The sequence below is a fragment of the Fringilla coelebs genome (assembly GCF_963513975.1).
Source record: "Fringilla coelebs genome assembly, chromosome: 3".
Lineage (NCBI taxonomy): Eukaryota > Metazoa > Chordata > Aves > Passeriformes > Fringillidae > Fringilla > Fringilla coelebs.
The window spans coordinates 21243718-21271037 of record NC_140030.1 but is presented as its reverse complement, the minus strand read 5'-3'; the positions used below and the strand labels follow the sequence as shown (position 1 = coordinate 21271037).

General features: G+C 41.1%; 2 protein-coding genes across 3 annotated transcripts in view; both read right to left on the bottom strand.

Annotated features, from left to right (window-relative positions):
- Window positions 1–12742, bottom strand: part of ARHGEF10 (Rho guanine nucleotide exchange factor 10) — a 108560-nt gene extending 95818 nt beyond the window's left edge. For both annotated transcript variants that reach the window (XM_084202516.1, XM_084202517.1), the window contains exons 1-2: window positions 12624–12742; window positions 671–744 (exon numbers count right to left, since the gene is read on the bottom strand). In XM_084202516.1, coding sequence (XP_084058642.1) covers window positions 671–707 — 37 coding nt within the window. In that variant the 5' untranslated portion in view covers window positions 708–744; window positions 12624–12742. The remainder of the gene's footprint in view (window positions 1–670; window positions 745–12623) is intronic.
- Window positions 12743–21167: 8425 nt separating this feature from the next.
- On the bottom strand, window positions 21168–26437 carry CLN8 (CLN8 transmembrane ER and ERGIC protein). The gene is made up of 3 exons (XM_084203023.1): window positions 26311–26437; window positions 24332–24970; window positions 21168–23925 (listed from the first exon to the last, which is right to left on the bottom strand). The coding sequence occupies exons 2-3, from the start codon at window positions 24917–24919 to the stop codon at window positions 23611–23613; spliced, it is 903 nt and encodes a 300-aa protein (XP_084059149.1). The 5' UTR covers window positions 24920–24970; window positions 26311–26437; the 3' UTR covers window positions 21168–23610.
- Between the last annotated feature and the right edge of the window lie 883 nt (window positions 26438–27320).

Genomic DNA, 27320 nt, shown 5'->3' with positions numbered 1-27320 from the left:
CAACTGAAATTAAAGCAGGTTCAACCACAGAACTCCATAAATTTGTATTTTGGGATGAACAAGCACATAATACTTCTATAAAGTCTCTCAACATCCAGCTACCAAAAGCCAAATCCTGTTAAGCATTAAAATACGTAGTAGCAAGCAATACTCAATGATGTGCTTACAGGATAAAAAAACCACCACATGCAACATTCTCTTTGAGCATGAATGCAAAAGGCAGTGAGACAATCTCTCTGTAAATCCTACCTTTGTGCCCTCAGAAACCTGGGTTACACCAGAGGCCATCCAGCTACCAGGATACAATAGGCAAGGGGCACTGAGTGTTAACCTTACACAATGAGCCCCTTAGTCCAGCATCCATAATACTCTTCTGTGTCTGTGCTCTGACTACAAGGAGTTGCTGTAGAAAACATATCTTTTCAGATATAGACTGCAAGGACCAATTGCTCCAATGTTTCTTCCCATCATGTTCTAACTACACCAGCGAGTGAAGTCCAAGAACAAGAGAGGGTAGATGACAGGAGCTCATGTTTCAACAGAATACCACTGGGACCAAGCCTTAGGGTAATATGGGGAAAGGGAATGTTGCAGAGGTAAAATCACTGCTGGAAAGATAATCAGATTCTTGCAGAAAAATTGGCTTTAAACTCCAAACTATTTCAATTACCTTCTGGTGGTGGCGGAGGGAAATCTTCTGTGTCCATTCTAGTATATCCACCGCAACTTTAGCAGGCTGGAAAACTGCAAAAATGAAGGGAACATGTTTTGTAGATGAACACAATTTCCAAATATTGAGACACTCCTTTTCAATTTGGCCAAGCTCATACCTATTAGCTAATACCACTATGGAAGAGAGGAAAATTGCCTGACTTCTTGCTTCAATATGAATACAGTCCAAATTTTTATGTACTCAGCCCTCAGTATTGGAGCCAATTCTTTTAATGATCTCAGTAAACCAGCTGAAGAAAGACAAAGTTTTTAAACTATTTTGTACTCTGCAGTTCCCACTGTGACAATCACAAGGAGATTACTAAAATATGTTATTTCAATGTCTGTTTGGAGTATATAGTCCGTTGCAAAATATTCATGAAGGGGTGAAGGATAAAAATTCTGGGAAGCTTATCAGTTTTCATGATGTTTTTCTCTATTCAGCAACCAGAAATAACAAGTTTTAACTATACAGTTTGTACACAGCTTCTTTCCATTGTTTTTTTTCTGCTAATTTTAAAAATTCTGCTTGAGTCCCTTTACTTCCACCTTTCCTAAGAAGAGTGAAGTACTAGCAAAAAGATCCTGAAGATCTTTTCTTTCATCTTCTTTTCTCAAATGCCATTGATCTCATGTTTTAAGGAAAAGAATAACTCTACAAAACATTCCCCTACTTTGGTACTCAATACTCAATTGAAGAGAGCAAAGCCCAGAACCCACGAGAGACATCATCCCTCTTTCCCCATAATGCTACTTAATAGTGACATTCCAGTATCATCCTGAAGGAAAACATATTGTACTAAGCAAAGCACACACTCTGTCCCCAGCCCATTTTCACTCTAACTCAAGAGACAGTATGTCAAAAAGACAGATTTCAAAATAGGGCTGAGAAGGAAAAGTAAGTTTCCAAAAACTACAAAAGACAGTGGAAGAGCCAATGCTGAATTCTCTGTCCTACTCCTGAATGGCCCATAGATGTTCATATGAAGAAGTTATCTCTTCTGCTGGCAACAAAACAGTTCAAGCCCTTGGCAAGTCTCCATAGCCCAAATATGAAAAGATTAAGTTGAAGGAGACAGTGAAATTCAAGGAACAGTGGCAAAATATTAAACTAAATAGATCAGGATACAAAGGTCAAATCAATTGCCACTTACAGAAAAAGTGGCAGTGAATAGAAAAAAAAAAGCTTCAAAAAAGGATCCAACCCTAGGAGGTACCAGGCAACTTGCCTCCCTAAGATTAGGTTTGCAAGGGTGAATTATCAGGACAGATGTGCCAGGAAGGATAACAACTGTGCTAGCGCAAGATCCTACTATGATGAGACAATTCATAACAACTTCATTTACTAAGCATACAAAATTTCCTTTTAAACTGTCTTAAGCTTTGGTAAATCTTAATCTAGTCCTAGACAAATCAAGTAGCTTCAGAGCCAAGGTTCAGAAAGGATTCACCCAATATCTGTCTATAACAAAATAAATTCCATTATGTTCTTTCATTATACAGTGCTCATTCTAAAGCTTCTCTACAGTTTATATCTGCAGAGCTCCAAGGCGTGTTCCTGCTTACAGATGTCTGGAATCCATCCTGCCACACCAAAACTGTCAGCCAAAACAAGTGATATTTATAGTTTGAAGAAATGGCTATTTTCCTGTATTTTCTTTAAGCTGCTCATGACTGGAGCATAGGTTTTCAAGTGTGGCACATATAATACCAAGCAAACCCCTGAAAGTGAGTCTCAGCACCTTTTCCAAATGTATCTTTAAGAGAGCAGCTAAAAGGCTTTTACAATTATTTTTTTTCTTTAAATATATGATACAAGCTTTTAAAAATCTATCAAAGTTAACTTCCAACAATGATTTTTTTAAAATCAATTCCTTCCTCACCAGCAAATATTAACAAGACACAGAGCTGAGCCATGGAGCTTGATTTCCATTTTGATCTAGCTCACAGTGACATGCTTCGAATTACACCAGAACTGTGTGAAAGAAGGACACAGACCCAGTGTCCTACCCACTGACCTGCTTGCTCCCATCTGAACAGTGCACTTATTCACAAGAAGAAAGATACACTTTCTCACTTAAGAATGCCTCAGGGGTTGATTTATCCATTACATTAACTCATTTTGAAGTTCCACATATTTTTTGCTACTTTTTAGATGCTGAGAAAAACCCTGCAGCAGGAGAGCTTGTGTATTACAGATTGCATTATTACCTTCCAAAAAAAAAATAGCCATATTATGTAGCAGACAGTACGTTTATGAACAATCTCTAATACCACCATATTTCAAAGAGAAGTTTTTCACTCTTCTTTTGAGAGTCAGGGGAACTGACTCAAAGATGTTTAAATCAAGATTAAGGCAGATGATTTAATTTGACTAGCAGCATATGGTACATTTGCATTTGTAGCTCAAGCGCTTTTCCCACTGATTCTCCTGCTAACAGTTACACAGCACAGCTTACAGGTGCATTTAGACAATAGTCGTGAAATCAAAGCTCAAATTAAGGTGAAAGGGACTTCTGAATGTTCTCTCATTCACTCAAGACAGGTGTCTTCCAAATCAAATCAGGTTACTCAGGGCCTTTGTTCCCCCAAGTTATGAAACCCCCTGAAGGTGGAGGTTTCACCAGCCCCCAGAGCATCCTGCTCCTGAGCTTAACCAGAAAGTCCAGGAAGAATATTTCCTGTAAGTCCAACTGGAGCAGGGCTGCAGCAGCTTGCAGCCATTGCCTCTCATTCTCCTGCTGTGCACCCCTGAACAAAGCCTGGCTCTACCTTCTTTCCATCACTGCCTTGGGAAGTAGAAGACTGCAATTCAATCCCCCTTATTCCTTTCTTCTCAAAATGACACAAACCCGGTTCCCTCAGCCTCTCCTGACCTCTTCCCACCCCCAACCACAGCAGTGGCCTTTACTGGACTTGCTCCAGTTTGCCAGTCCTTCACTTGTACTGGGGACTCACAATGAGCACCAAATTCCAGCAGCATTAAGACCACTGACTAGATGTTACTTTTTTAAACATAAAATTATATTAAAAAAATAACAGCTTTTAAGACATAGAATATTAAGATTTTGTTCCAAAGGTATTTAAATGACTGCAAAAAGAAAAAATTCTTATTAAACATGAAACACGTGTTATTACCTTCATGTGTATTTCATCATAAAATTATTAATATGAATAAATGAACAACTGCCCTGACTTACTCAAAATTTCATAGAGGTTATAAAAATATGAAGCTCTTTTCCCCCATGTAACATTGTTTTCTCAAACACAGTATAACCTCTGTTTAATGACTCAAAGTTCACCCTTCCAGACTCCACAGCAATCACAGGAACAAAGGGACAGAAAGAAGCTCTCAGAGTTACTTTATTCCCATTGGCATCCAGATGTGAAAGGAATTCACCTGATTTGGTGCTCATCACCTTCTTTGCTTCAGATGTGGGCAGAGATAGCAGTGACTGCTGTGGGCCACAAAAGTGATCTACAAATTGTCTCCTTTCCCCCTCCTCCCCCATATTTCCCCTGTGTGCCCCACATACAGCAGACACAGGGGGAGAGGCCAAGGAGCCCCTGGGCACTTTGACAAAAGGCAGCTGACCCACTCTGGTCTAAATACTGCCCTCACTTCCAATGTCTACTTCCTGATGTTTTCATCCAGTCCTTTCCTGCCAAACTGTGAGGAAGAATGGGCAATTCTTGCTCATATTTAAAGATGGTTTTCCAATTTTTTAAGTTCCCACTTTACCCACCCACTTACAGCTGAACCAATCTATCTAGGCAAACCCCAACTATTCTAAGCCTACAAGACTACTGTTAAAAATAAACCCTACTCGTAGCACAATAGCATGCTTTTATTCCAGATGTTTAGCTAGTAACTTCCTAAGTTTGGCACTAAAAATCAGGAATAATCATATCAAATGCATACATTTTTAAAGAAAAAAACTTCAACAGGTCCCTTATTTTACTGCAATATACTCAGCTCCAGACCAAGTTTGCAATGTTTTCTAAGTTTTAAGTTGATATTTAAGGAAAAAAGAAAAGGAATTACAATACAACATTAAAATCAGATGTTCATGGACAATGTTTCTAGTGCAGAGAAGTGGCCCACAGTTCAAGCAGTCAGATCTCCAATGGCACTCACACCAGAAACCAAAATCATCCAAGTGTGAAATGGTCCCTAAGGACAGCTCCCAACACTTCAAATTTTCCACCAACTACACTCATCTTTGACCATGGAAGCTGGTACTGAAGGAAGTGAGAGTCTGTGATGTTCCACAGCAGACCTCACAACCTCACAGTGCTAATACCTGCAAAATCTGTGAGACTGAAATTCTGATTCCACAGCAAAGGGCAGTTTCAGCAAATGAAACAAAGGTAAAGACACCTTTATACTTGGCCAAAGACTATAGAAGAATGTCAACACTCCTCTTTGAGACTCAGTTTTCCTTTTTCCTAACCTCTGGTAACTCTTTTTGCCTCCAGGACTAGACTTCTCAGCTGTGTCTGCGTATCTGATTTTGTTCAATGATTTCCTCTAACTGTGGGACAAACAACAGACTATCAGTTCTCAGCTGAAGGATTACAAATACTGATCAACATCTGCATTTCCACTTCAACAAAACCATTTTCCAACAGTCACTACTTGTGCAGAAGTCAGAATGTAACAAAAATGGGACCGGCACAAGCTCTGCCAAAACTACAAGGCAGTGCAGCATTCAGAGCTGGGGACAGAGCATTTATGTGCTGAGCTCCCAAAGGGCACTTTTTGCTGCCAAGCTTTCTCAGCTCAATCACCATAAGAACTGTAATGGTGACTCACACACCTTCTCTTATGGCTGTGTGCACTGTAACTGCAGCAACATCAGGATTCTTCATTCTTAACACTGCAGAGAGAATGAACATTTTGTAATAGCAAACAGAAGCTGAATCCAGAAGATTTCCAAGAAACTGTGACTTGTGGAGAAAGCTTAGTCCAAGCAGAAATGCAATGTCTCTGAGAAAGCCTGAAAGTCTAAAAATTAAGCTAAAAAACAACATTAAAACAAGAAAACTTGAGAAGATGAAGCCCCTGAATGTCTAAAATCCCTTTGTGGTCACATCACTTAGTGAATATTGCTGTATAATGCCCAAGTGAGTCTTCTTCCACCCAGAACTACAAAACTCCCACTGCTAGGCCCACATGAAGCTTCTTTCTCCTCCAGGGCACTGCTGCCACTCCCTGACATTGTAGGAGCCTTGTGCTGAACTTGCTCGGTTTTATCCACATCTCCCTTGTACTGGGGTGAGGTGTGGACACAAAACTGGAATCAAGTGTGCATACTGCAGGTGTGGTCTGACAAGTGCTGAGTGAGAGGAACCCTTCCCCTCCGAGGAGGCATTCCTTCCCAGGTGAGTAACCTTACCCTCCTCACTGCTGAATTCCACAGAGTTCTTGTGAGCCAGCTCCTCCCATGTGCCCAAGTCCTTTGGAATTCAGCCTCAATCTCAAGCACATCCACTGCCCAGCCCTTCCCCCCACTTACGAACTCCATGAGCAAGGGCTGGTGGACTTCCAGTTCATGCATAACATTAAACTGGACACATCCTATAGTGGACAGTTGGGGCTCTCCACTGGTTACCAGCCTCAAGTTACAGCCAACCAGCCACCTCCAAAACCAACCTCCAAATCCCACCAGACTTCCATCCATCGAGCAACACACCCACCTAGATCACAATCACATTCTGCAAAAGACCTTGCTGAATCCAACAGAAGCATATGGTTTTATTAAGCTGAGTAGCAATACATTTACTTTACAAATAGAAAAGCCACGACTTACAAATGATGAGGAATGAGAGGAATATGCATAAAAAGGGAAAGGAAGAGGTTTCTAAACATGCATTTGGGGCACCTAACTTTCTAGTGAAATGAGCCTTGCTCCTGTCTTTTGTCCTGGCAACTATGCGAACACCCAAAGTAAGAAGATTGGCATCACCCCAGAATTTGCAGACCATCCTGGAAGTCAAGAGTACTGTAACAAATTGCAAGCCTCTGAAGAATTAAAAGGGAACACTGGCATCATATGCTTTAAATCAAGAATGATCTGTTCTTCTTCTGTGCCACACAAACTAGAAAACTGCATCACTGGGTCAAGACAAAGATCCTTCATGTCCCACACACAAGCCAAATAAAAACATATTAATATAAAGAGCATTTTTCTTAATTAGTGCTATAATTTGACAGCAATCAAGTAACTTCATCTGGAAAAGCAATCATATTTCAGCAATTTCCCTTTTTAAATTTAGTTCAGATTAGTCCCTTTCAATGCTGGATATGAAAAACTACCCTAATTGGAAATATCCTCATGAAGGTTTCTATTTTTTAATTAGAGAAGATCCTCATATGCTGCAGTACACTTCAATTGTGATGTAAACCTATATAGGGTTTAGTTACATACATATTATTATAATATATTTGCAATTAGAATTATTATGAAGAGTTTAGAAATGCTTTTTATTAAAAATGCACCAAAATATCATTTAGTATAGTAATCCTAATCAGCCTTATATGTAAAAGACAGTAATTTTGTCAGAGGGAGGGTTTCATCCTGCAGCAAATCAAGGTCTTAACTTGAAAAAAAAGGCCACGGAAATGTTATTTATAGATACAGTCAATAAAGCATTTTTTTCCCCTCCAACTGTACATTAGTCAGACATTCATTACAAAACCAGAATGTCTTGTTTCAACTTGCACTAAATCCGTGCATCCTGGTTTCACATGGCATAGGTTGTCTTTCAAGATACTGATGACAATTGATGAAAATTTCCACCAGAAACTGTTTCCAACGATGTAAGTGAAAGGATACACTGAAATGAATATTCAGTTACTACTGCTGCCTGCAAACCAGGTCCTGACAGAGACACTTCACCTAAATATTTTCAGCTCTTTGGGTACTACTGTCCTTGGAAAAGTGACCACGCTGTTTCTCATCAAGGACAACTCATTCCATCTGATCATTAGAAAATCATCCAGTTGAACAAATGTGTTTCATCTGATGAATAAAGTTTTTAAGATATAAATACAGTCTTATTACTAAGTTTCAAAAATATATGGAGTAAAATATGGAAATACATGTCTAATAACAAAGTTAAAACACAAGCTCTAGAAAAATAACACTATTTTCATTGATTTTCTAACACCAACATTTTATTCAAATAAATCAGAAATCAGGTAATACAGCTCTTAAGTTATTAATTACAGAAAGAAAGAAAAATAGTAATAGCAGCTGCAAAGAACAGCCCTTGTCTTCAAAAAAATGTATAATGGAAGCTAGATTCCCACAGAAGTGTAAGTTCTGCATCTAGTCCAAACATCAGCAGTCTTCACTCTTTCCTTGATTTGGAAATTATCTAGTAGAGATCTTTCCTCTTAACCTTCTACAATCTGAAAGTGAAGTTTTTAAAACTCAAATTAGTCAATCCATGGTTTGCAACAATATTGAATATTAAGCATGACATTCTAAAAGGACACTTAGGATGAGACTGAGAATGCTTTAGAAAAGTGAAAAATATAAAAACAAGAGACAAAAGCTCAAGACTCACTGTGATCCTACCAGAAAATCTAAATATTGCCATCTACTTCTCAGTATGTTATTAGCCCAATTTCCAGATGAGGAAATAACTTTTACCCTCTTTCTTGGAAGTTTTTGAGATGCACAATCTATATCTCTAAGGAAAAAAAAAATTCATACAATTCCTGTAATTTTTTAAATGCATTTCGAGAAACAAGGGATTACAGAAGAGAAACAAGAGTGAATGTTTGACCTTGAGCTTGGATCCTACCAGTTCACATTCATGCTTCAGTCCCAAGTAACAAGTATTGTACAGTACAGTAAGTCACTGAAACAGATTTTCCCAAGATAATGCCCCTATTCAGCAGCACAAAAGTAGAACAATTTATTTTGCTCTGCTTAACTGCTTCACCCACACATTTGACATTAAGCTTCAGGCTTCCTGACTGAGCAGTGAACATGTAGGACATAATCAATGTTGTGCAGTTATGCATCACTTCCCACAGTCTTGCTGATTCAGGCATTTCAGAATAAACATGAATCAAGTTTTTGATCTAAAAACACAAGTTTGAAAACATATTTTTCAACTCTTGTTTAGCATTACTTGTCATCACTCCCCTTAAAAACAAGTTCTACTTTTACATATTCCTGGTTTCTAAATAACCTACATTATTTTGGTGCAAGTAAAATTCAATATTCTTTACAATAAGAAAATGTCCAACAGATGAAAATCTCAAAAGGTGCTAATAATAATGCAGCAGTTTCCTTCCATGGATATGTGATAGAACTTGAGTCACAATACTCTGCTCTGCAAACCACATGCACACATGTACAGTGACATTACTGAAAAAGATTTGAAAACAAGAAGAACACTAAGACATAGTTGTATAGGTCCACAATGAGAATTCTGGCTTACCTTGCTCATGTGCCTCCCACCTCCCTCTAATAAAGAGCCTCTCTCCCTCATGATACTCCCAAAGTCTTCCCTAAGTAATTCTCAGGTTTCAGTTTATGAACCAATCTCTGAAAATTTCCAAGCATCCAAGCTTAGAGCTTTTCTACTCACTAAACTACTTCTAGATTCAGAAATGAATTTACCAATATTAATTTTCCACTAACAGATGTAATAAGAAGAATTACATTGTGTTAAAAGGAATGGGAGTGGGGGAAAAGTACCAGTAACAAATGCTGATTTTAACAAAATATGATCTTCGATATGAAAAATGCTTCCTTCACATGTTGTCGAATACACACAAAACGAAAGACTAATTCATACCCCTAGCAATGAAACCTCATTTATTGTTCCACTATAACATATAAAATGTTCAAAAACTAAGAACAATTGCATTCACAGTGTTTAACACTGTAACTCCAAAGGAATTTATCTATGGTACAACTGCCGCAATAGATGCTCCACCAGAAGCATCCAAGGATAGTCCAGAAATGCACTTACAGCTCAAAAAAACCATCAGGAAGCTGAACTTACAGAAAAGTAGTTTAAAAAATACCTTTTAGAGACCATACAACAACTCCATGGGATCCCTCCTAACATTCTAAAGTAAAACTGTAAAATAGAAATACATAAAGAAAAAAGTGAAATAGAAGTCACTGTACAAAAGCAGAAACAAAATTATTGTTCCATATACTGTCCCCCACCTTTAATATATAAATTAAAGAAAATAAGTACCTCACATAGCTCATTTCTCCACATACAAAATTGAGAACAGTGTACTACAGATGCACAAATAAACTGACTGCAGCTTTGCACAACATACAAAGCTCAGTCTGAAAGTATGAATCAAAACTGTCCTCCTTCTTCTGGACTGCAGCTTTTGCTTCCTGGCCGCTTCAGAAATAGACTGAAGTTTATAAATTTTCTACATCAGATTCTAAAAATAATTTCTAATTCATATAGAAGCAGTTAATAGACTTCCTGTTTTACAAATAAGCAATGTACTATTCCCAATTGCATTAAATTTCATTAACAATTATGAACAATAGCCTGTCAGGCTTGTTGTCTTCCTTCAAATGTTTATAAAATATGCAGTGACTCCTAAACACCTCAGAAACAACTGAAGAACTCTGTGGTTGAGATTTCTTCACAGAATTATAGAATGGTTTGGGTTGGAGGGACCTTAAAAATCATCCAGGTTCCAACCCCCTTGCCCTTCATGAGGCAGGGACATTCTCCACGAGATAAGGTTGCTCAGAGCCACATCCAGCCCAGTCTGGCAAGAGGAAGTTTGTTTTACAGTATTCCAGTATGGGAAAGGATTTTTGCTGTCTACTGATGAGTGAAATCACAGCCTATCATGCTAAGCATCAGCACAGCTCAGGGTCAAAGAGAGCTCCTCAGCATGGAAGGAAGGAGGCAACCCCCTTTCCAGTACTTTAGTGTGCTCATAACTGGTCTGTCAGAGCCAATAGCACAAGACTTGTACATTTGGCTCCCTCACCTCAGAGCTGCAGTGCCAGACTGCACACACCTATCACGCAGCACTGGGGCTCCTCTCCATATCCTGTGGCACAGCAGCTCCTGAAGGCCAAACCCACAGGATGCTGCCAGGGCCAGACATTCAGCAGGACGTGATGGACAGCCCATTCCTCAAGAGTCAGTCTGCTTCCATGGTCCTTTCTCCTACCACAACCATCTCTGGGTATCAGCCACAGAAGCCCCACACACTGGAAACCCAGTACCATCACAAGATACCTGCCATCACTCACGCAGTAAGTCACATCTCATGTACAATGTCACAAGTAACCTAAGGAATACACAGAATATATTTTAAAAATCTTGAAATCTGACTATAAAGCTTCGGGAAATATCAGATTTCAAGGTAATACCTAAAGAACTACTGTTCAGATAAACACATGTAACTAGTTCATGGATTACTAAGCCTGAGGGTGAGAAGAAAAAAAAAAAAAAGACAAGATGGATTAAACAAAGCAAGTCAGACAGATTATCAAGATCAAACAGATCACCCAAGTGAAAAGAACAAGGGTGCATTGAAGAAAACATCTGAACAGCCAGAATCTCTGCCTGAATAATGGGCTTGAAGCTGTAGGCACCAAACATGTCCCCGCATTCAGGCAATAAACCTGTGTCTCCTGAGAGCCAACAGAAAATTTTAAAAGTGTTATACTTCATTTCTACTGCAGAACAGATTGCTCACTGGAATTCATCAAGCAGAGTGAAGGCTTTAGGAAAAAAACATTTTATTTACAATAAAAATAGCCACAAACTAACACATGTTGGCAGAATCTCACTGATTTAGCATGAAACAGTTTTTAAGCAACATTTTTTATTTCCTAACTCATGAAAAAAAGATCCCAACCCTACACCTTTTTATGCTAACAGTTAAACTGCCAGACTGAAACAAAAAGATGCTTTTTACATTTCAATTAAACACCTTAAAACCTGCTAGCTCAAGATAAAAGCCATGATCTTAGGATCTTTGGGAAAGAAAGGGAAAAAAAGAAAGAAGGATTGAAGAAATATGTAAATGAAAGATGACAGAATTTAGGATGGATAAAATTGTTTTGGCCAAAAATTCAAGCAACACCTAAAAATCTTTAAAATAAGCCTTTGCTGTGGTCAAATTACTAGGAGCTGCCTTTCCCAGTACTTGGTACTGCCTCCTGACACAGCTTGCTCACTCACTCGTCCAGTGCATGACTGGGCAATCTTTTAAAGCTCTTCTTAGTTTACCCTGTAAGTGCAGGGCATCTTGCAAAAGCAACTACATGGTCTGGGATGACCACAAACAAGTATGTAACTTCTCCAATAGTTGCACCGTTAATTACAAAGAAACCAAAGGGAAAAAATACATAAAAGCACAGTGTTATTGTGAATAAGTATTTTTCCCCTGTGTCAAGACAACCAATTTAATTAGAGATGCCTACTAAAAAAACTGGTCGACACCAGCGTTGAAGAGCGGGGAAGGAAAGGAACACCAGCTCCCACGGGAGTTCTGCTTTCCAAAGCCATGTCCGTAGCTGATGGAGAGGGGAGCGAAGCTGGAGCCGGCGGCTCCCCACACCGCGCACGCGAGAAAACCCCCGCGAAAACCTCGCAGAAGAAACTTCACCACAGTTCAGCAGAGAGAAGTTTGGCCAAGGCATTTTACGTCCCCCTCGCATCCTCTCTTCAGTGACCCACCTCGCACGGGCAAAACCTTTTGAATGACAATCTCACACCACGCGTGTCCCCCTCCCGCCCCGCGGCCGTGTCCAGCGGCTGCCGCCCCGGGCCCCCCAGCCCCCCGCCCCTGAAGGGCGTCTCCGCACCAAACATCGAGCCCACCCTCCGAGGACCAAGTTTTCCGTAACAACACCGGAGCAAGAGCCCGGCGCGAAGCGAACACCCACCTCCTCCGCCGCGGCCGGAGCCGCCGCCAAACGCTCCGAGGCGGCCGCCGCCCGGCACGGCCCGCTCCGGCCCGCTCCGCCGGGGCCCCGGCGGCTGCCCCGCTGCCCGGACACGTCACTCAGCCCGCCGCGGAGCTCGCGCTGGCCGCCGGGCGGAGCTCCTGAGCGCCGGCGGGAGCCGCCCGGCCCGGCCCGGCCCGGCCCCGCCTCGCTGCGGCCGCCGCTGCCGTCAGCGCCTCCCCGGGCCGCCGCTCCCGGCGCCCGCCCCCGCGAGGCCCGGTCGGATCCCAGCTGGCCCCGCCGGTCGGGCGGGTCGGGCCGGGCCGGGGCGGGGCGGGCACCTCGTGTCCCCCCGGAGCCCGCCGCATTCCTGCCGCCGCACGTGACACGCCCCGGGGCGGGAGCACATCCCGCCGCTTGCCCCGAGGCCCTGCGGGCGGGGCGGCCCCGCCAGGCCTCGGTGCGCGGGCGGAGAGCGGAGCTGCCCGGCTGCAGACACCGGGAGGGCAGCCGGGCCCGGGGCTAAACAATTCGGCACACTCAGCCTCATGCTCCCGAACAGCCCATGAACGCGCCAGGGTACAAACTGGGCCACGGCGCTATTTTGGATTTTAATCTCATTTATAACCAGAAATCCAGTAATAGTTTTCAAATTAAATGCTATCTAGAGATGCTGGCACCTCATGCCGATTTTTTTTTCTTTTTGCTTCCTTCTTGCGTGACAGTCCTCACAGTGAGCATCTCTGCAGACCAGCTCTGACCACACAGCCGCCCAAAGCCCATGCCACTCAAGGATGGAACACTTGTCCTGAGAGTAACACCAACCACTTGTACACTCAGGACTGAACATGCCACTTAGTTAAAATCTAGAAAACCTTTACAAGATGCAATCATTTTGCAAATGTGTACCTCCCAATATATCCATGTACACATCTGTCACACTTCAACAAAAATAAATGCTCTTAAGTACATTATAAATTCTTAAACAAATTATGACTCATTACAACTATTTAATGTTGTTAAGTATTATCTGAAATCTTTGGGCCACTTTTAAGAATAAAATCTTGGAGTTAAATGCTGTTCAAAGATCCACGCGTCATTCAGCAGTGATCCCTGCCTATATAAGTAAACTCATTCTACAGTGAGTAATAAAATACACTCAGTAAATAGTAAATTCATTAACATTACAGGAAATCATTACTAGAAAATGGTGGCATTTGACATTTGATTATGCACCTTTTCCCTACATTTTCCCTTTGTCTGTAGTTTAACAACACAGATTCACAATTATCCAAGTCTGTGTGTGGGTTCATACAAGTCTGAATCATAAAGTTTTTTAAATTATTCCTTTCAAACAATGTTTCCATTTTCACAAAGTTATTTCTTTTTAATGCAGTTCATCATGGCATTGACTCAAAATAGGTTTCATATAGATCTAATTGTCTTGTTTGCTGTGTAAGAAAGCAAACAAGACAATTGGACCATACATCAAAGTTAAGGCCAGGAGTACCATTATGGTGTTCAGTTCATATCTGAGACCTCTCAGTTCCACCAGAGACCATTCTATCCTGTTGTTTCTGTGATTTTTAAAATATGTTGCATTTCACTCACACCAAGCTATCATTTCAGGAGCTGAATGGTAGGGAATCAATCTTGGGCAAACTGTTTAATAAATACTTATCATTAGAGGCCACTTTACAAAGCAGACACACATCTAGACCAAGTACAACTAGTTGATTCTGTAATGAAAAGTACCATTTCTAGCAACATCTTTCTCCATTTAACACCTATCTCACAATCTATGTGCATTAAATTCTCCCTTTCATAAACACCTTTCGCAGATTCTTATCTTTCACAATTATCTTAGACAAAATTGAAATCTTTCTTTAAGACTTTTTATAAACCCCTTTGATCTTTGACTACTCCTTCTTTTGATTCTGGTGACCATACATATATTTCAATAAAAGGTTGCTGGGGAAACCTTCTTGGATAAATCCAACAATAACAGATCTACTTAGAAAAACTAACTTTCAAAATAACTTGCACTTTCCTACTGTTTTATTAGGCAACAGCCTAATTACAGCAGTAATAATAAGTGCCCTAATCATTGCAATCACAAATTCATTATTTATCCATCCATAATTAGTTGTCGATAATTAGAGTACAGATAATGGCTGTCTCCACTGTTACCATGATGCTTCTTATAACCAGATTTTAAGAAGTTGATGTTTAAATTGGTTTTACTGGTGATATTTGCATGAGACCTCACCAAAATTTACCTGCTCTCATTTCTGATTCCTGAGGCTTCAGCAAAGATACTTTGCCTCCAAGCTACTGCACATAGGTGATCTACCCCACACATCTTCACCGTACATCTACACCATCCACCTACTCCAGCTCATGTACCGGGCATCTTCAGGACACCATCAGCCCTGGCCAGCGTCCTGACCCCCTGTGACACAATGCCATGAAGGTGGGATGCCTCTTTTCTCACTCCTTGGAAATTGGCATGGTTGGATGTATACCTAAATTTATGACACCTAAAGACATCGTTCCAATAGCTTGCTTTCCAAGATACTGCATGAAATGAACAAAACAACTAAAACTTAAGTTATCAAGTTCCCCAGCAAAGCCCAGTTTTCTCAGATCCTTCTGTTTAACAGCTGATGTAGCTGGCACTTTTTTCTAGGGAGTATTCATCCACTGAAAATTCTGTTCCTAACTGTGTCCCCCATGAAGGCAGTGTGTCATCTGTTTACTGTTATCCCTCAGAAACCACTCCAAGCCAGGACATCCAATGAGTTTGCTTAACTTGAGCATCTGCAGAACAAATCCTGGATCCTTGCAAAGTTACAGGTCCCCTCTACTTTTCTTACCAAACCAGACTGAGTGACAGTATTTTTTTTTTATTTATATATGGAATACATACTTTATAATATATATTTTGAAAAATAAAAGCAAACCACAGTTTTCCTAAATTCAGACTATTACATCAAAAATAATATTTGGGTTTATAAAAACATTGCTTATTCATATTCTGCTTTGATGCCTACTGCTGACTCATCTTCCACATCTTCCTGTAGCACCAGCACCATTACTGGGAGACAGTTCCTCAGTTCTGAGAGCACCAGTACAGGTTAACCTGACAATTTAATTTTATAATATTGTTATCTTTTACCAGCACTAGAACGTCTTTCATTAATGCATTTAATTTCACTTCTTTCCTTCTTTTACAAGGAGCATTTGCAAGTCAAATTCTCAGACTGCCAATTCAGACAGACTAGGTATAAATTTTCCTATATTTTAATATTCCTCAGGAGCAAAGCCTTTGTGTTACATCATCTCCTTGTTGTCATGGGTGGTACCTAAGTGATAGTACAGCTGATGCCATAACTTCTTGTGATGGGTTGACCTTGGCCAGCAACTAGACCCTCACCCAATTGCTCTCTCATTCCCCCTTGTCAGCAGGACTGGGGAAGAAAATAATATGGAAATCTTGTAGGTCAAAATGAAGACAAGAAGATCCCTTAGCAACTACTGTCATGGGCCAAACAGACTCAGCTTGGGGAAATTTTATTTTTTGTCAATTAAAATTAAAAATGAGATGGTAACAGATACAAAACTAAAAAGACCCTCCCCTCTCTGTTCTTCCTTTGCACGAGGCTAAACATCACTGCATTCCCATCTCCTTGGCCTCCCCCATCTGGAGGGGCACAGTGGGATGGGAACCGGGGTTGTGGTCAGTCAGTAACAGCTCCTCCCAGTGCTTCTTCTTCCTCTCATTTCTCCTCTGCTTTAGTGTGGGTGCTTCCCACAGGCTGCAGTCCTTCAGGATAAACCTGCTCCTTCAGAGCCTCCTCCATGGGCTGCAGCTGAATCTGCTCTGGTGCCCTGGAGCAGCTGCTCCCCCTCCTTCAATGAACTTGATGCTCACAGAGGTATTTCTTTCACTTTGTTCTCCTCACTTCTGTGCAGCATTTTTTGCCCTTCTTTACCTATGTTTCTCCACAGTACCCCCGCCGTGGCTCAGCCACACCCTGCGGTGGGTGGCTGGATCCAGCTGGAACCGGCTGTGTCCGGCTGGAACCAGTGAGCCCAGCTGTGTCCTGCCGTGTCCGGCTGGGGCAGCCCTCATGGAGCCCCCGCTGCTGCTGCCGGGCCCCAGACAGTCATATGCACAAGTTGTTTCTATAACACAACATTCCTGCTTTCAGTTATTTCACTGTTCTCTGATGCCTCTTCTTCATCCTGAAGCTGATTAAGGGAAAAACTTCAATGAATTTCCTCTCAGGAGCACCACAAAGTGCTGAGGTCATGCAACCCTGAAAGACAAATGCAGCTTTTGTCCAAAGCAGAACTGTTCCCAGGGAAGGAAAGGAGGTACTAGTGTAATAGAAGATTGTGAGAAGATTTTATATCAAATACTATGTACAACTCTAAGCTGCCAACATGTAATAAAAAGGAATTCAAGTGGGAAAAGTGACAAGCAAAGAGTATGGCTGGGAAAACAAAAGAGCAGATCGATTTGTACGCATGAGTATGCAAAAGAGTCTCCAGGGGTAAAAAGTAATTATGTAAGATAAAAAGGCAATGATGGCACAAGAATAAATTACTTTAAATTAGAACAGACTTTAAATTAGAACAGACTTTAGGCTCTTTCAGCCTAGGGCAATATATTGCTTAGCAATTCTGATGTCCTAAAAAATTTTTAAACTTAGCCTCAACCAGTGTCACAGTAATAGTCAATATGGTGCTGAGAGAATAAAGGAAGAGTTATAGCATCAGAAAAAACTACATATTCAATATGTAACCACAACCTGGTCAGCAGTATACAATGTAACAACCAGTTCCATCTACCTCATCCGAAAGTCTCCTAGCTTTTTTCTGATTTAATTCTTAATGAGTCCTTAGGAAGGCTACTGCTGCTTTCCACGATACACTTTCTTCCTGTAAATATGACTCACAAAACAAGATGAACAAGCTCTTGTTGGATGCTATATGCCTACTCTATGCAAACCTCCATGCAAAAGTATTCGATATACTTCTGTAGTTTGTCTGCATGACTTTGTTTTTCAAGGTAATATAAATTTGATACCTTAATTTTCACTTAAAAGATCCCAACAGCAGAACTGCAAGGTTCAAAAATATAGAAAATTCAACACTCTGCCTTTCTACAAAATTAGTCCTTTTCAGGTATATTTTGTCCCCTTCTTTTTGCAAGCCCCATGCTTAAACTTGAATGAGCACAACTTTGGCAACAAAATGCAGTGTTCACTGGTAAACTGCTTTTAGCAATAGAAGGAGCAAGGCAAGAGAAGGAAGTTACAGATCTATATAGCAATAAATAAATACAAGCAAATACCCGGAGCTGCCAGAATCAATTACCAGTACTAAAACCTCACAATTCTTTAGTGTCTGAGGACAGAGTGGTGAAAATACTGTCAGCTTATACAGCACGCTAATGTGAGCCCAGAAGTCAAAGGAGCACAGGCAGCCACAATCATACAAGGAAATAAAAATTTCAAACCAGACATAATGCATCTGACAAAGCTAGTATTAAATTTCTCTCTGCTCAGGTCATATTCCTAAGGACTCAGAAGTGACCCTAGGTCAAGCAATGGCACAGTCAATTTCTTTGCTTTCTCATTTGTGAACAGCTGAGCAGGCCCCAGTCTTTCCAAGCTTGGCTTGTCTGCCATCCTGAACTATGAACAAGGTCTGCTATGGCCTTGCAAGTTTGCTGTATCATCATCTTTCCACCCCACTCACCAGTGTGAAACTTAGAGGAAAAGCAGAAGGCACAATGTGCTGCAAAATACTTGTTCCTGCTCTGTGGCACCACCACTAGCAGAACATGCTATTTAGTCAATCAGATCCAGTGCATGAAATGTCTCCTCCAACACTGGAAACCCATCTGGGGGCTGAAAACTACATCAACAGGCATAGTTTACTTCATTAATGACCACTGCTTGCATTTTTTGTTCCAAGTAACGGTGCAATGACACAAGACCAAAAGACTGTAATTGGTGTGTAACATTGTCGGCCCAAGTCTGCTCCAACATTTTTCTGAGAATGTGTTTAACACTACCAAGTAAAATGTATTTACCTATTAAATGAATAACAAAACAATAATATTTTAATTAATTTTACAGATCATTTGCCAAAAGAAAAAAAAAAACAAAAAAAAAAAGACAAGGGGGGACTTCACTCATACAAGCACTATTATACATTGTTCTTTTCATCCTAAGCTGTACCCACACACATCTCACAGTTAGTGGAGCTGTACACATGAATATCTTGCTTCTGCTTCAGTTAACCTTGGAGACTTCACTGCACAGGCAGCCAACCAGTTACTTGCACTGTGCATTCTTATAAGAATAATTAAAATACCAGTAATGATGCTGGGTTCCTTGGACTTACTAATCTAAAAAGCATCAGGAATCATTTCCTGAAAAACAACCTGAAAGAAATGATCAGAACTGTATTTTTCTATTTTGCAAGGGGCAAGTTTTTGGTCTTTATGTTCGTGGTTTTGTTGTTTATTTAAGATTACATATACTAAACTATGAAGTATCACGTGGTGTCAAATGAAGTGTCTTTATGGTCAGAGCCTAATGCAAAAATGGACCACACACTTCAAATACCCGATCAGAAGGGTCATTCCCAAGGGTTGTTTTTTTACCTGTTTTTAATACACACTTACATATAGCACAGCTTCTAGTGTTCCAAACATGCTTGTGGGAATAACACATGAAACACTGTGAAGGAACATTGGTTTACAAGATTTTTATAGCTATTTCCATGAATATGACATTACCTTTGTCATGTTTAACATTTCAAAATAAATCATTTTAGTGCATGCATTGCAAAAACTGTTTAAGCTACAAATAGCCAGTAAAAAATAACAGGCATTATTTTAATCCAGAAATGAAAATCACCATAGACAGCTATTCAATAAAATACTTTTATTTATGTACAGTGTAAAGATGCTTTTTATCAAATGTTATATTGTACAAGAGCAGACTTAAGTTTGCTTAACACTTTTAAATTCACTTTAAGAGGAAGTGTCCCTGAGGTTAAAGAAGGTTTCTTATAACTCCATATCACATCAGTATTTAATCCATGTTATCAGGAAAACACAAAAACACTCTGAAAGACTTGGACATGGATATTTAGTGGAAGATGTGCCTGACAGCATGTATTGAAAACTACTAGAGAAAAATACTGCAATGGTAATGTGACTCCAAGATCATGACCAGTACTGCAAGTAAGAATAAAAATTTTAAAATGGTGGGTTCAGGGGGAAAAACAATGACAAGTTTTGGAAAAAAAAAATATAGGCTAGAAATGGAGGAAAACAAAACCTGTGATTTAGCAATGTTGTATGAAGACTGCAAGAACCAGATGACTGGACAAGGATGTCTCAGATCAAACAACTTTCTTTAAAAAAACAAAAAAACTAAACCAAATCAACTGAACACCATTATCCCACCACAGTTCACTGGTTTGGGTTTTTGTTGTTTGGGTTTTTTTTTTTTAAAAAAAGCTTCAGAAAGGTGACACAAACACGACTCCTCAAATAAGCTTGTTCAACAAGAAAGCAGAGCCAAGTCCCTAGCAGTCACCTTGGCAAACAAATAATTCACCCAAAATCATGTTATGCAAGTTTTCCAGATCCTCAGCAGCAAACTCTCTGACCCAACCACTATCGAAGCTGACTAAATTTTTCTAAATTATGGATGAAGCTGTGTAAGAAGGCCCAACAGGATTGGATTAATTTCACTTCAACAAAATTTACAACCACATATGGCTACTCTACCTTTAGGTCGAAAAGGATCACTTAGTTATAAGTACCAACACCTTCAGTTCAAGAACTTTATCAGAGCAATGTGACTTCCACAATAATAAACCAGAAAATCCTCCTAAAGGGAGCAGTGTCAATAGACACTGAAGAATACCAGAAGTCTGGGATTGGAAGAGACCTTATGGATTATCTAGTTCCAACCCTCCTGCTGTAGGCAGGGACACCTTCCACTACACCAGGTTGTTCAAAGCCCCATTCAACCTCACCCTGAACACTTCCAGGGATGGGGTATCCAAACTTCTCTGGGCAACCTGTTCCAGTGCCTCACCATCCTAATATAATCTAAATCTCCCCTCTTTTAGTTTGAAGTCATTACCCTTGTCCTATCACTACATGCCCTTATAAAAGGTCCTTTTATACTCAAGTATGAAAAAAGAGGCTCTGTGTAACTGGTAACTCCAACACATGAAAAGGCCATGAAAAGGATGAAGAAGAAAGGTTGTCGTATTTTTGTTGTGTTGTATTTTTAGCTGGACTGTAAAGTACTCTTAAACCAACAGAAATAGAGTAAGTGCTGTTATTTTATGCTTTATTGCATAGTTTCTTGTTCTAGCAGGTCTACCAGTGTTTAGGTTAACAGGGGCTCTAAAGTATCATTCATTATATACTTAAGACATGCAAACCCTTACAGTCTTTTTTGTGAAAAAACTCACACAAGGATGCAAACTAAAAAACCTGCATTATGATGATAAAAACATAATTTTAATGAAATATTTAAAATTCAATTAATAAAGTTATACACATTAATAATATAAAATATTAAACTTTATACATCAGGTGCTATGACATAAATTTCCACCTGTCTTTTTTCAGTCTCAATTCACTACTAACCCCCACCCTCCATATTCTTTTATTTTAGCACATAGGAACTTAACATTCTTTAGCCAGCCACTACAAGAATTACACACTCATCCCAAACTTCTTCTGATGCTTCCATTTTCTATTATGATTCTTCAGAATTCTGTAGCTGGGATTTTAACAATTATTGCCTTGTTTTATCGAATCCAAACCTTCAAGTTTGAAGCTTCATAGAGTACATCATCATTCTGATACCTGATGACTTATTCTCTGCCTTTCTCCCTGGATCTCCTGCAAGTGAGGTTTGGATTCTGCAAGATATGCATTCAGATCATTTTTCCATCGCCAAGGAATTTATCCCTCTGGTTTATTCCAAAGTACTTTTAATATTACTCTCCCACATACAACTGCTTGAGACAGGTACACCATTTCAAACTTTTGAGAACACTTTTTACCATAGGATGGTGCCCAGGCAGGCAACACTGCAACTTCATTCTGCCCAGCTTAAAAATAAGAAGACAGCTCCAAATTTAGATTCTATCTATTAAATATCAGCACAATATCAAACAGGGTTGCTGTGTAAAATTACTCTGACCCTCTCAGCCTGGTTTTGAATGGGCAATTTCAGATATTCACCACTTCATCATTATCAACAAGATCTGCCTATGTATTTGTGACCTAAAGTATGAAGTTTCCTCCCCATCACAGAACAGCAATTCAACTCTCTGCTCACACAGAGTGAATGAGGGAACACAGCAACCCAACCACTCCCTTCACTCAGAACAAATCTAAGACATTCCCACCAAAAATTAATAAAATGGGGCTGTTTACACGAAAGAGTGCTTCCCTCACACATTTAAAACAATATGCTCCACCACAGATCAGTTCACAAAGTCTCTAATTGTAGAGATGATGTAAAATTGCTTGATGTAAAATTCTTCACAGCTTGGACTTGTCCAGTCTTTATGCTTTGGAAAATAAATCTGTGTAGCAGTCATGTCACACAGAGTTCCAATTAACCACTTTTTAAAATCCCATTTGTTCTGTGCACAAAAACTAATACCCCTGTCATTCTCCTACCACTAGATGTCACTCTCTTCTATAGTGATCTTTATCCTTCCATCTGCTTCCCAACATTTCACCCAGGAACCATGAAACCAGTATCTTAAGTGGGAGAACATCAATCACCATTAGTCCCTATCTAAAGAGCAGCCCAGTTTCTCAGGTAAAGGAAAGATTTTTGTGATGTGGGAGATAAAGTGCAAAGGATTGCTAGTGTTGCTTGGTATGTTCTTTAAAGTTAAATAAAAATATTAAAACAACCTAAGTCCTACGGGAGGTGATACAGGCTTTCCTCCATCAAGGAGTCACCTCAGATTCTGAAACCATCTAAAACTAAGTGTATTCCCAATAATGAGAGGAACCATAACAGAAGCACTAGTGGAACTAATTGCATGACCCCTCACACGGGACATACAAACAAAATAATTTTACTAATCAAGCAGCATTTTTTTCAAGGATGACACTGAGTTGCCTTCTGGTGTTGCCACTTGTATTTCATTGATTCAAAGTCCAGAAGGGGCCACTATGTTTACCTACCAAACCACACGTATGGAAAATGTGTGGATCTCCACATGCATGGTTTTGGTGGATATAAACTCCTCCCATACTGAGGGCAACCTGAAAACTACAACTTTGACAGCAAACACTCAATTATTTTCCTTGTTCCTTAAGTGCGCTTAAAAGAAAAAAGGAACAAAAAACAATACCCAAAAAAACCCAAACCCACAAACCAACCAACAAAAAACCCCAAACCTGGGCCATGACAGCATTCTACCACTGACCAGTTCTGCCACTTGGAATGATTCACTGGCACACAGGAATTAGGTACCCATGCATACCTAACTTGGATCATAATTGATCTTAATACACAATTTAACATAATTTTCAGTATCTCTACCATATGTTAAATAGGATTCAAGCTAAACTTGATTCAAGCTGAGCTTAATAGATGACTTACTGTAAAGCTACTTCGAAGCATTAGGAAAAAAAACATGCCATTAGGCAGCACATCACTGCTAAATTATGAAATACTGTCCAACCTGACAAATTGTTGGTGTAATTCATAATGAGGGTTGAAGTTCTTATATGTATACAGATAACAAACACAAACAATGCTTTTCAACACTTGTGATGCACCCAGAGTGCTACCAGCAAGGAGTCACTGCATCAAGGAGCTTCTTGCAAAATCTTCTAGTTCATGTGCAAAGAATGACTTTGCATTGCATTCTTCTGCTACCCTGCTGGGAAACTGTTGTTTAAGTGCTATATCCTCTTCTTTTGATGTGTTTCACCATTTAATTTTCCATTTTCCACTGCTTTATTTTCAAAGTTCCAGTCAGTTGGGCTGAGGAGTTGCTGAGTTTTTTTGTATGTCCAGTATGGGTTAAGTATTACTGTAACAGCAAATAATCCCGAGAATAAAACAATGAAGTGAAGAAGTCCCAGGTTTTCTATAATGGCATTCCAATTGAAAATACACACCCACCACATGTGGTAGGTAAGAATCATGCGGCAGTGAAACAAATGGATCATCACCCACTGGTTTGCCTTCCAGAAAAAGGTGTTAGCACGGCCAGCCTAGAAAAATAAGAACACAAAGTACACAGAAGTGAAACTGTTACTTCGAGATAAGGAACTGAGGAATCTACAGAACTAATACAAATACCCAGTTTTTATATACACACATCTCAGGCATTTTTTCCTCATAGTGCAATGTTACTCCACATATATATAATGGAATCTTAAACTTGGTACGGATCTATATCATCCTACTGTGCACGTTCACACAGCAGCACACAAACTGACATGGAGGCCTGCACAAGTGCCATCCTGACAAAAGCAGGTATGGCAATAACACAGGTATCAGCTGGATAAATGCAGTTTTGATAAAAACCTATCCCAACAAACCACACAGATTATCTACAGACAAGTGAAATGCATGAAAACTGTTAAAAACATCATCTGAAAATTATCACATTCTTACCTTTAGAAGCATCCAGGAAATGCATGTTGAGGGAGTACTCATCTCCAGCAACATTCCCATCAAAGGCAGATAATGTCCAGATTTCACATTAATTACCAAACCAGCCAAGCCACCAAAAGCAAGCAAATGATGAACTACTAAGAAAACATCAAATGTTCTAAAAATAATGTTGGACACATGAACTGCTACATTTTCAAGCAAGAAAAATCCAGCTGCTATTAAACAGTTAAACCAACTCCACTTTTGCTGTGAATAGACTTTGTCAGCATGAAAAACAGGATCTATGAGCAAAGCCCATAACCCAGCAACACAACTCTGAAGTCCAAAGACAGCACGTGTGACTGCCATATTCCAAAACACCTTCTCCTTTGCATACAAGGCACGGTAAGTGGTACTTCTCCAAGAAGACAACCAGTGAGACAGAAGAAATACTCCCAAGTAGATTAAGAAACCAGCAGCTAAAAATGTCAAACGAATTTCCCATAAGAGATAGTCCCAGTCAAAAACAGTCCCAAACACTGGATGATCATGTGTAGGATTCATTTCTTCTCTTTGGACACTTCTCATCCCCACTATAGTCTCCTTCATGCCTATTTAGCCTCTGCTATTATGCAAACCAGTAAGCATAAATTCTTCCATCTGGAACAAGGATAAAAAAAAAAATTAGTGAATTTTTAAGTACATTCATATATCTAGACTCAAAACCATAGAGGGCTCACATCCACTGCAGTTATGACTTTGGTCCTGTTGCCATTAGGCACAGTCATCCCAAAGACAGGTAGACAAAAAAAACCCATAAGCAACAAGATTTACAAGTGGCCCATGAAGTCCCTACTAGTCCAAAGTAATGCACTGAAGCAAAAGCAGAAGAGGATCAAGTAGGAAGGCAAGAAAGAGGAAGAGAAAATACAATAAGCAAACCCTGTTTTGTTACTTATGAAACTTTTATTTCAACAGCATTGCACAGTTATTGTTCTACTCCCCTGCTTTTCCCACACAGATTTTACAGCATTTACTACAACTTTGGGTGCAGTTCAGAATCTCAAATACAGATCCAGGGCTTAAAACTACAGAAAACTAATGCAGTAAAGGGGACCATTTACACCAAAAAGGGGCTGTAATGACCATGGCTCAAAACGAGATTCTGCAATCAGTTTCTCAACACTAAGCCTCTTTCCAAAAAAAAAAAAACAAACAAACATATTCAAAAATGGAAAAAGAGTATGGAATGCAGACAAGCAACACGATTACATATTATTAGCAACATCAGTGTAATTAGCTGAACAACCCAGCATTAAGTGCCTCAAGTTGTCTGAAACTTCCTGAACACACCGTAGTTCAAACAAAAAGACTTGTGGGGAGGGAAAAGCCAGATAATACTGAAATATTTGAACTCCAGCTCGTTTCATGAACCATACAGGTGATACGAGCACGACCACCACACCCGCGGCAGCCTGTGAGCGCTGAACACCACCGTGCGTTCTGGGGAACGCAAGCGAAAAGGCCACAGAGACCACCGAGGGCACAGCGCCCGCCGAGGACGAGAAGCTCCCGCCGTGCTTCAGCAGGCAGCAAATGCCAGCGTGACCACCGTTCCCCGTGCTGCACCTAGTCGCCCTGCCCTTTGCTCGCAGGTGCCCCGCTACAGGGAGGGGGATGGCCGGGAGCCCCGAAGGCCCTTCGCCCACCCCACGGCATCACAGCCGCCGAGCCCCACTCCAAGTCCCAGCACCGCCCCCCCCCCCCCAATCTCCTCGGGGAAAACCAGGGTAAAACATACCAACCCCACGGCACGACCAGGCCCTGAACAGCGCGACCCACTACCGCAAGCCCCGGCTCTAGCAGGGCCGTGACTGCTCCTCCGCCCCCGCACAGACGCGGCACCGACGCCGCTCGTAACCCTCCCGAGCCCCCGGGGGCCGCCGAGCCCCTCACGCACAGCTGGAGACCGGCCCCGACGCACAAACCCCGCTCCTCACCCACAGCTCTGCCCGCAATGACAGGACGGCCCTTCCCGGCTCCGGGTCTGCCCTGCCCGTTCCCCCAGGAGCGCCCGGCCCGGTCCGACCCGCCTGGGGAGGCCTCGACCCGCCGGCCCCTCAGCGCCGCCCGCCGCCGCCGGGCGCTCTCTGCGCACGCGCCGCCGCCAGCAGCAACCACCGGGCGCCGCGGGATGGGGGGAGGGAGGCGAGGCTGTACCACTCGGGCAGGGGGAGCCTTGCTTGAGAGGCGCCTTGGTCTGCCTGAGGCCAGCGGCGCCACGGAGAGGGCGACCCTTGATGGACGCCTGCTCAGCGAGATCGATGTAAAAAACAAATATCAGCGGTGGCATAGCCAGTACACTTAGCTATAATTATCCAGTTTCATTAAAGGCAGCAAGGTATGAAATGGATGTCAGTGGTGTTCTGCTACATGATTGTCTTCATCTTTGTGACAGCTGATGTTGTCATCCCAGTGACTCAGGCTGAATCTCCCGCGGTCACTGAAACTGCCCCGGGAGGCTTCCTCGGCCGAGTGACGGCCCCGCGCCCGCGGTGTGCTTGGTCTCAGCAGGAGTGACCGGCAGGGACCCTGGCTTTTGCCAGGGAAACGCTCAGTGCCACAACAAATCAGGTGATTCCTCAAAAAGGGCGACCAAAAAAGACAAAATCAAACCACATCTTCTGTCACGTGGAAGATTGGCCTAGGACAGCTGAAATCCTCACCTGAGTCTACCTGTGATGAGGGACCAGAGCTGGGAAATCTGCATCGGCAGTCTGACAGGTTCTTGGTTTCCAGATGGGGAAGGTGCTGCCATTCTCTGTGGAAAACTGGGTTTTTAAACCCTGCTTCAAATGGACCCATGCCCAGTTCCCAGGAACTCCTTAGTCAAGTACCAGTTAGTTCAGGCGAACCTTAGCATACCTTAGTGTCATAGCAATAATTAAATACTGCATGTGGTAACAAATCAGCAGCTCCTCTGTTTTATTTACAAATACTCAGATACCTG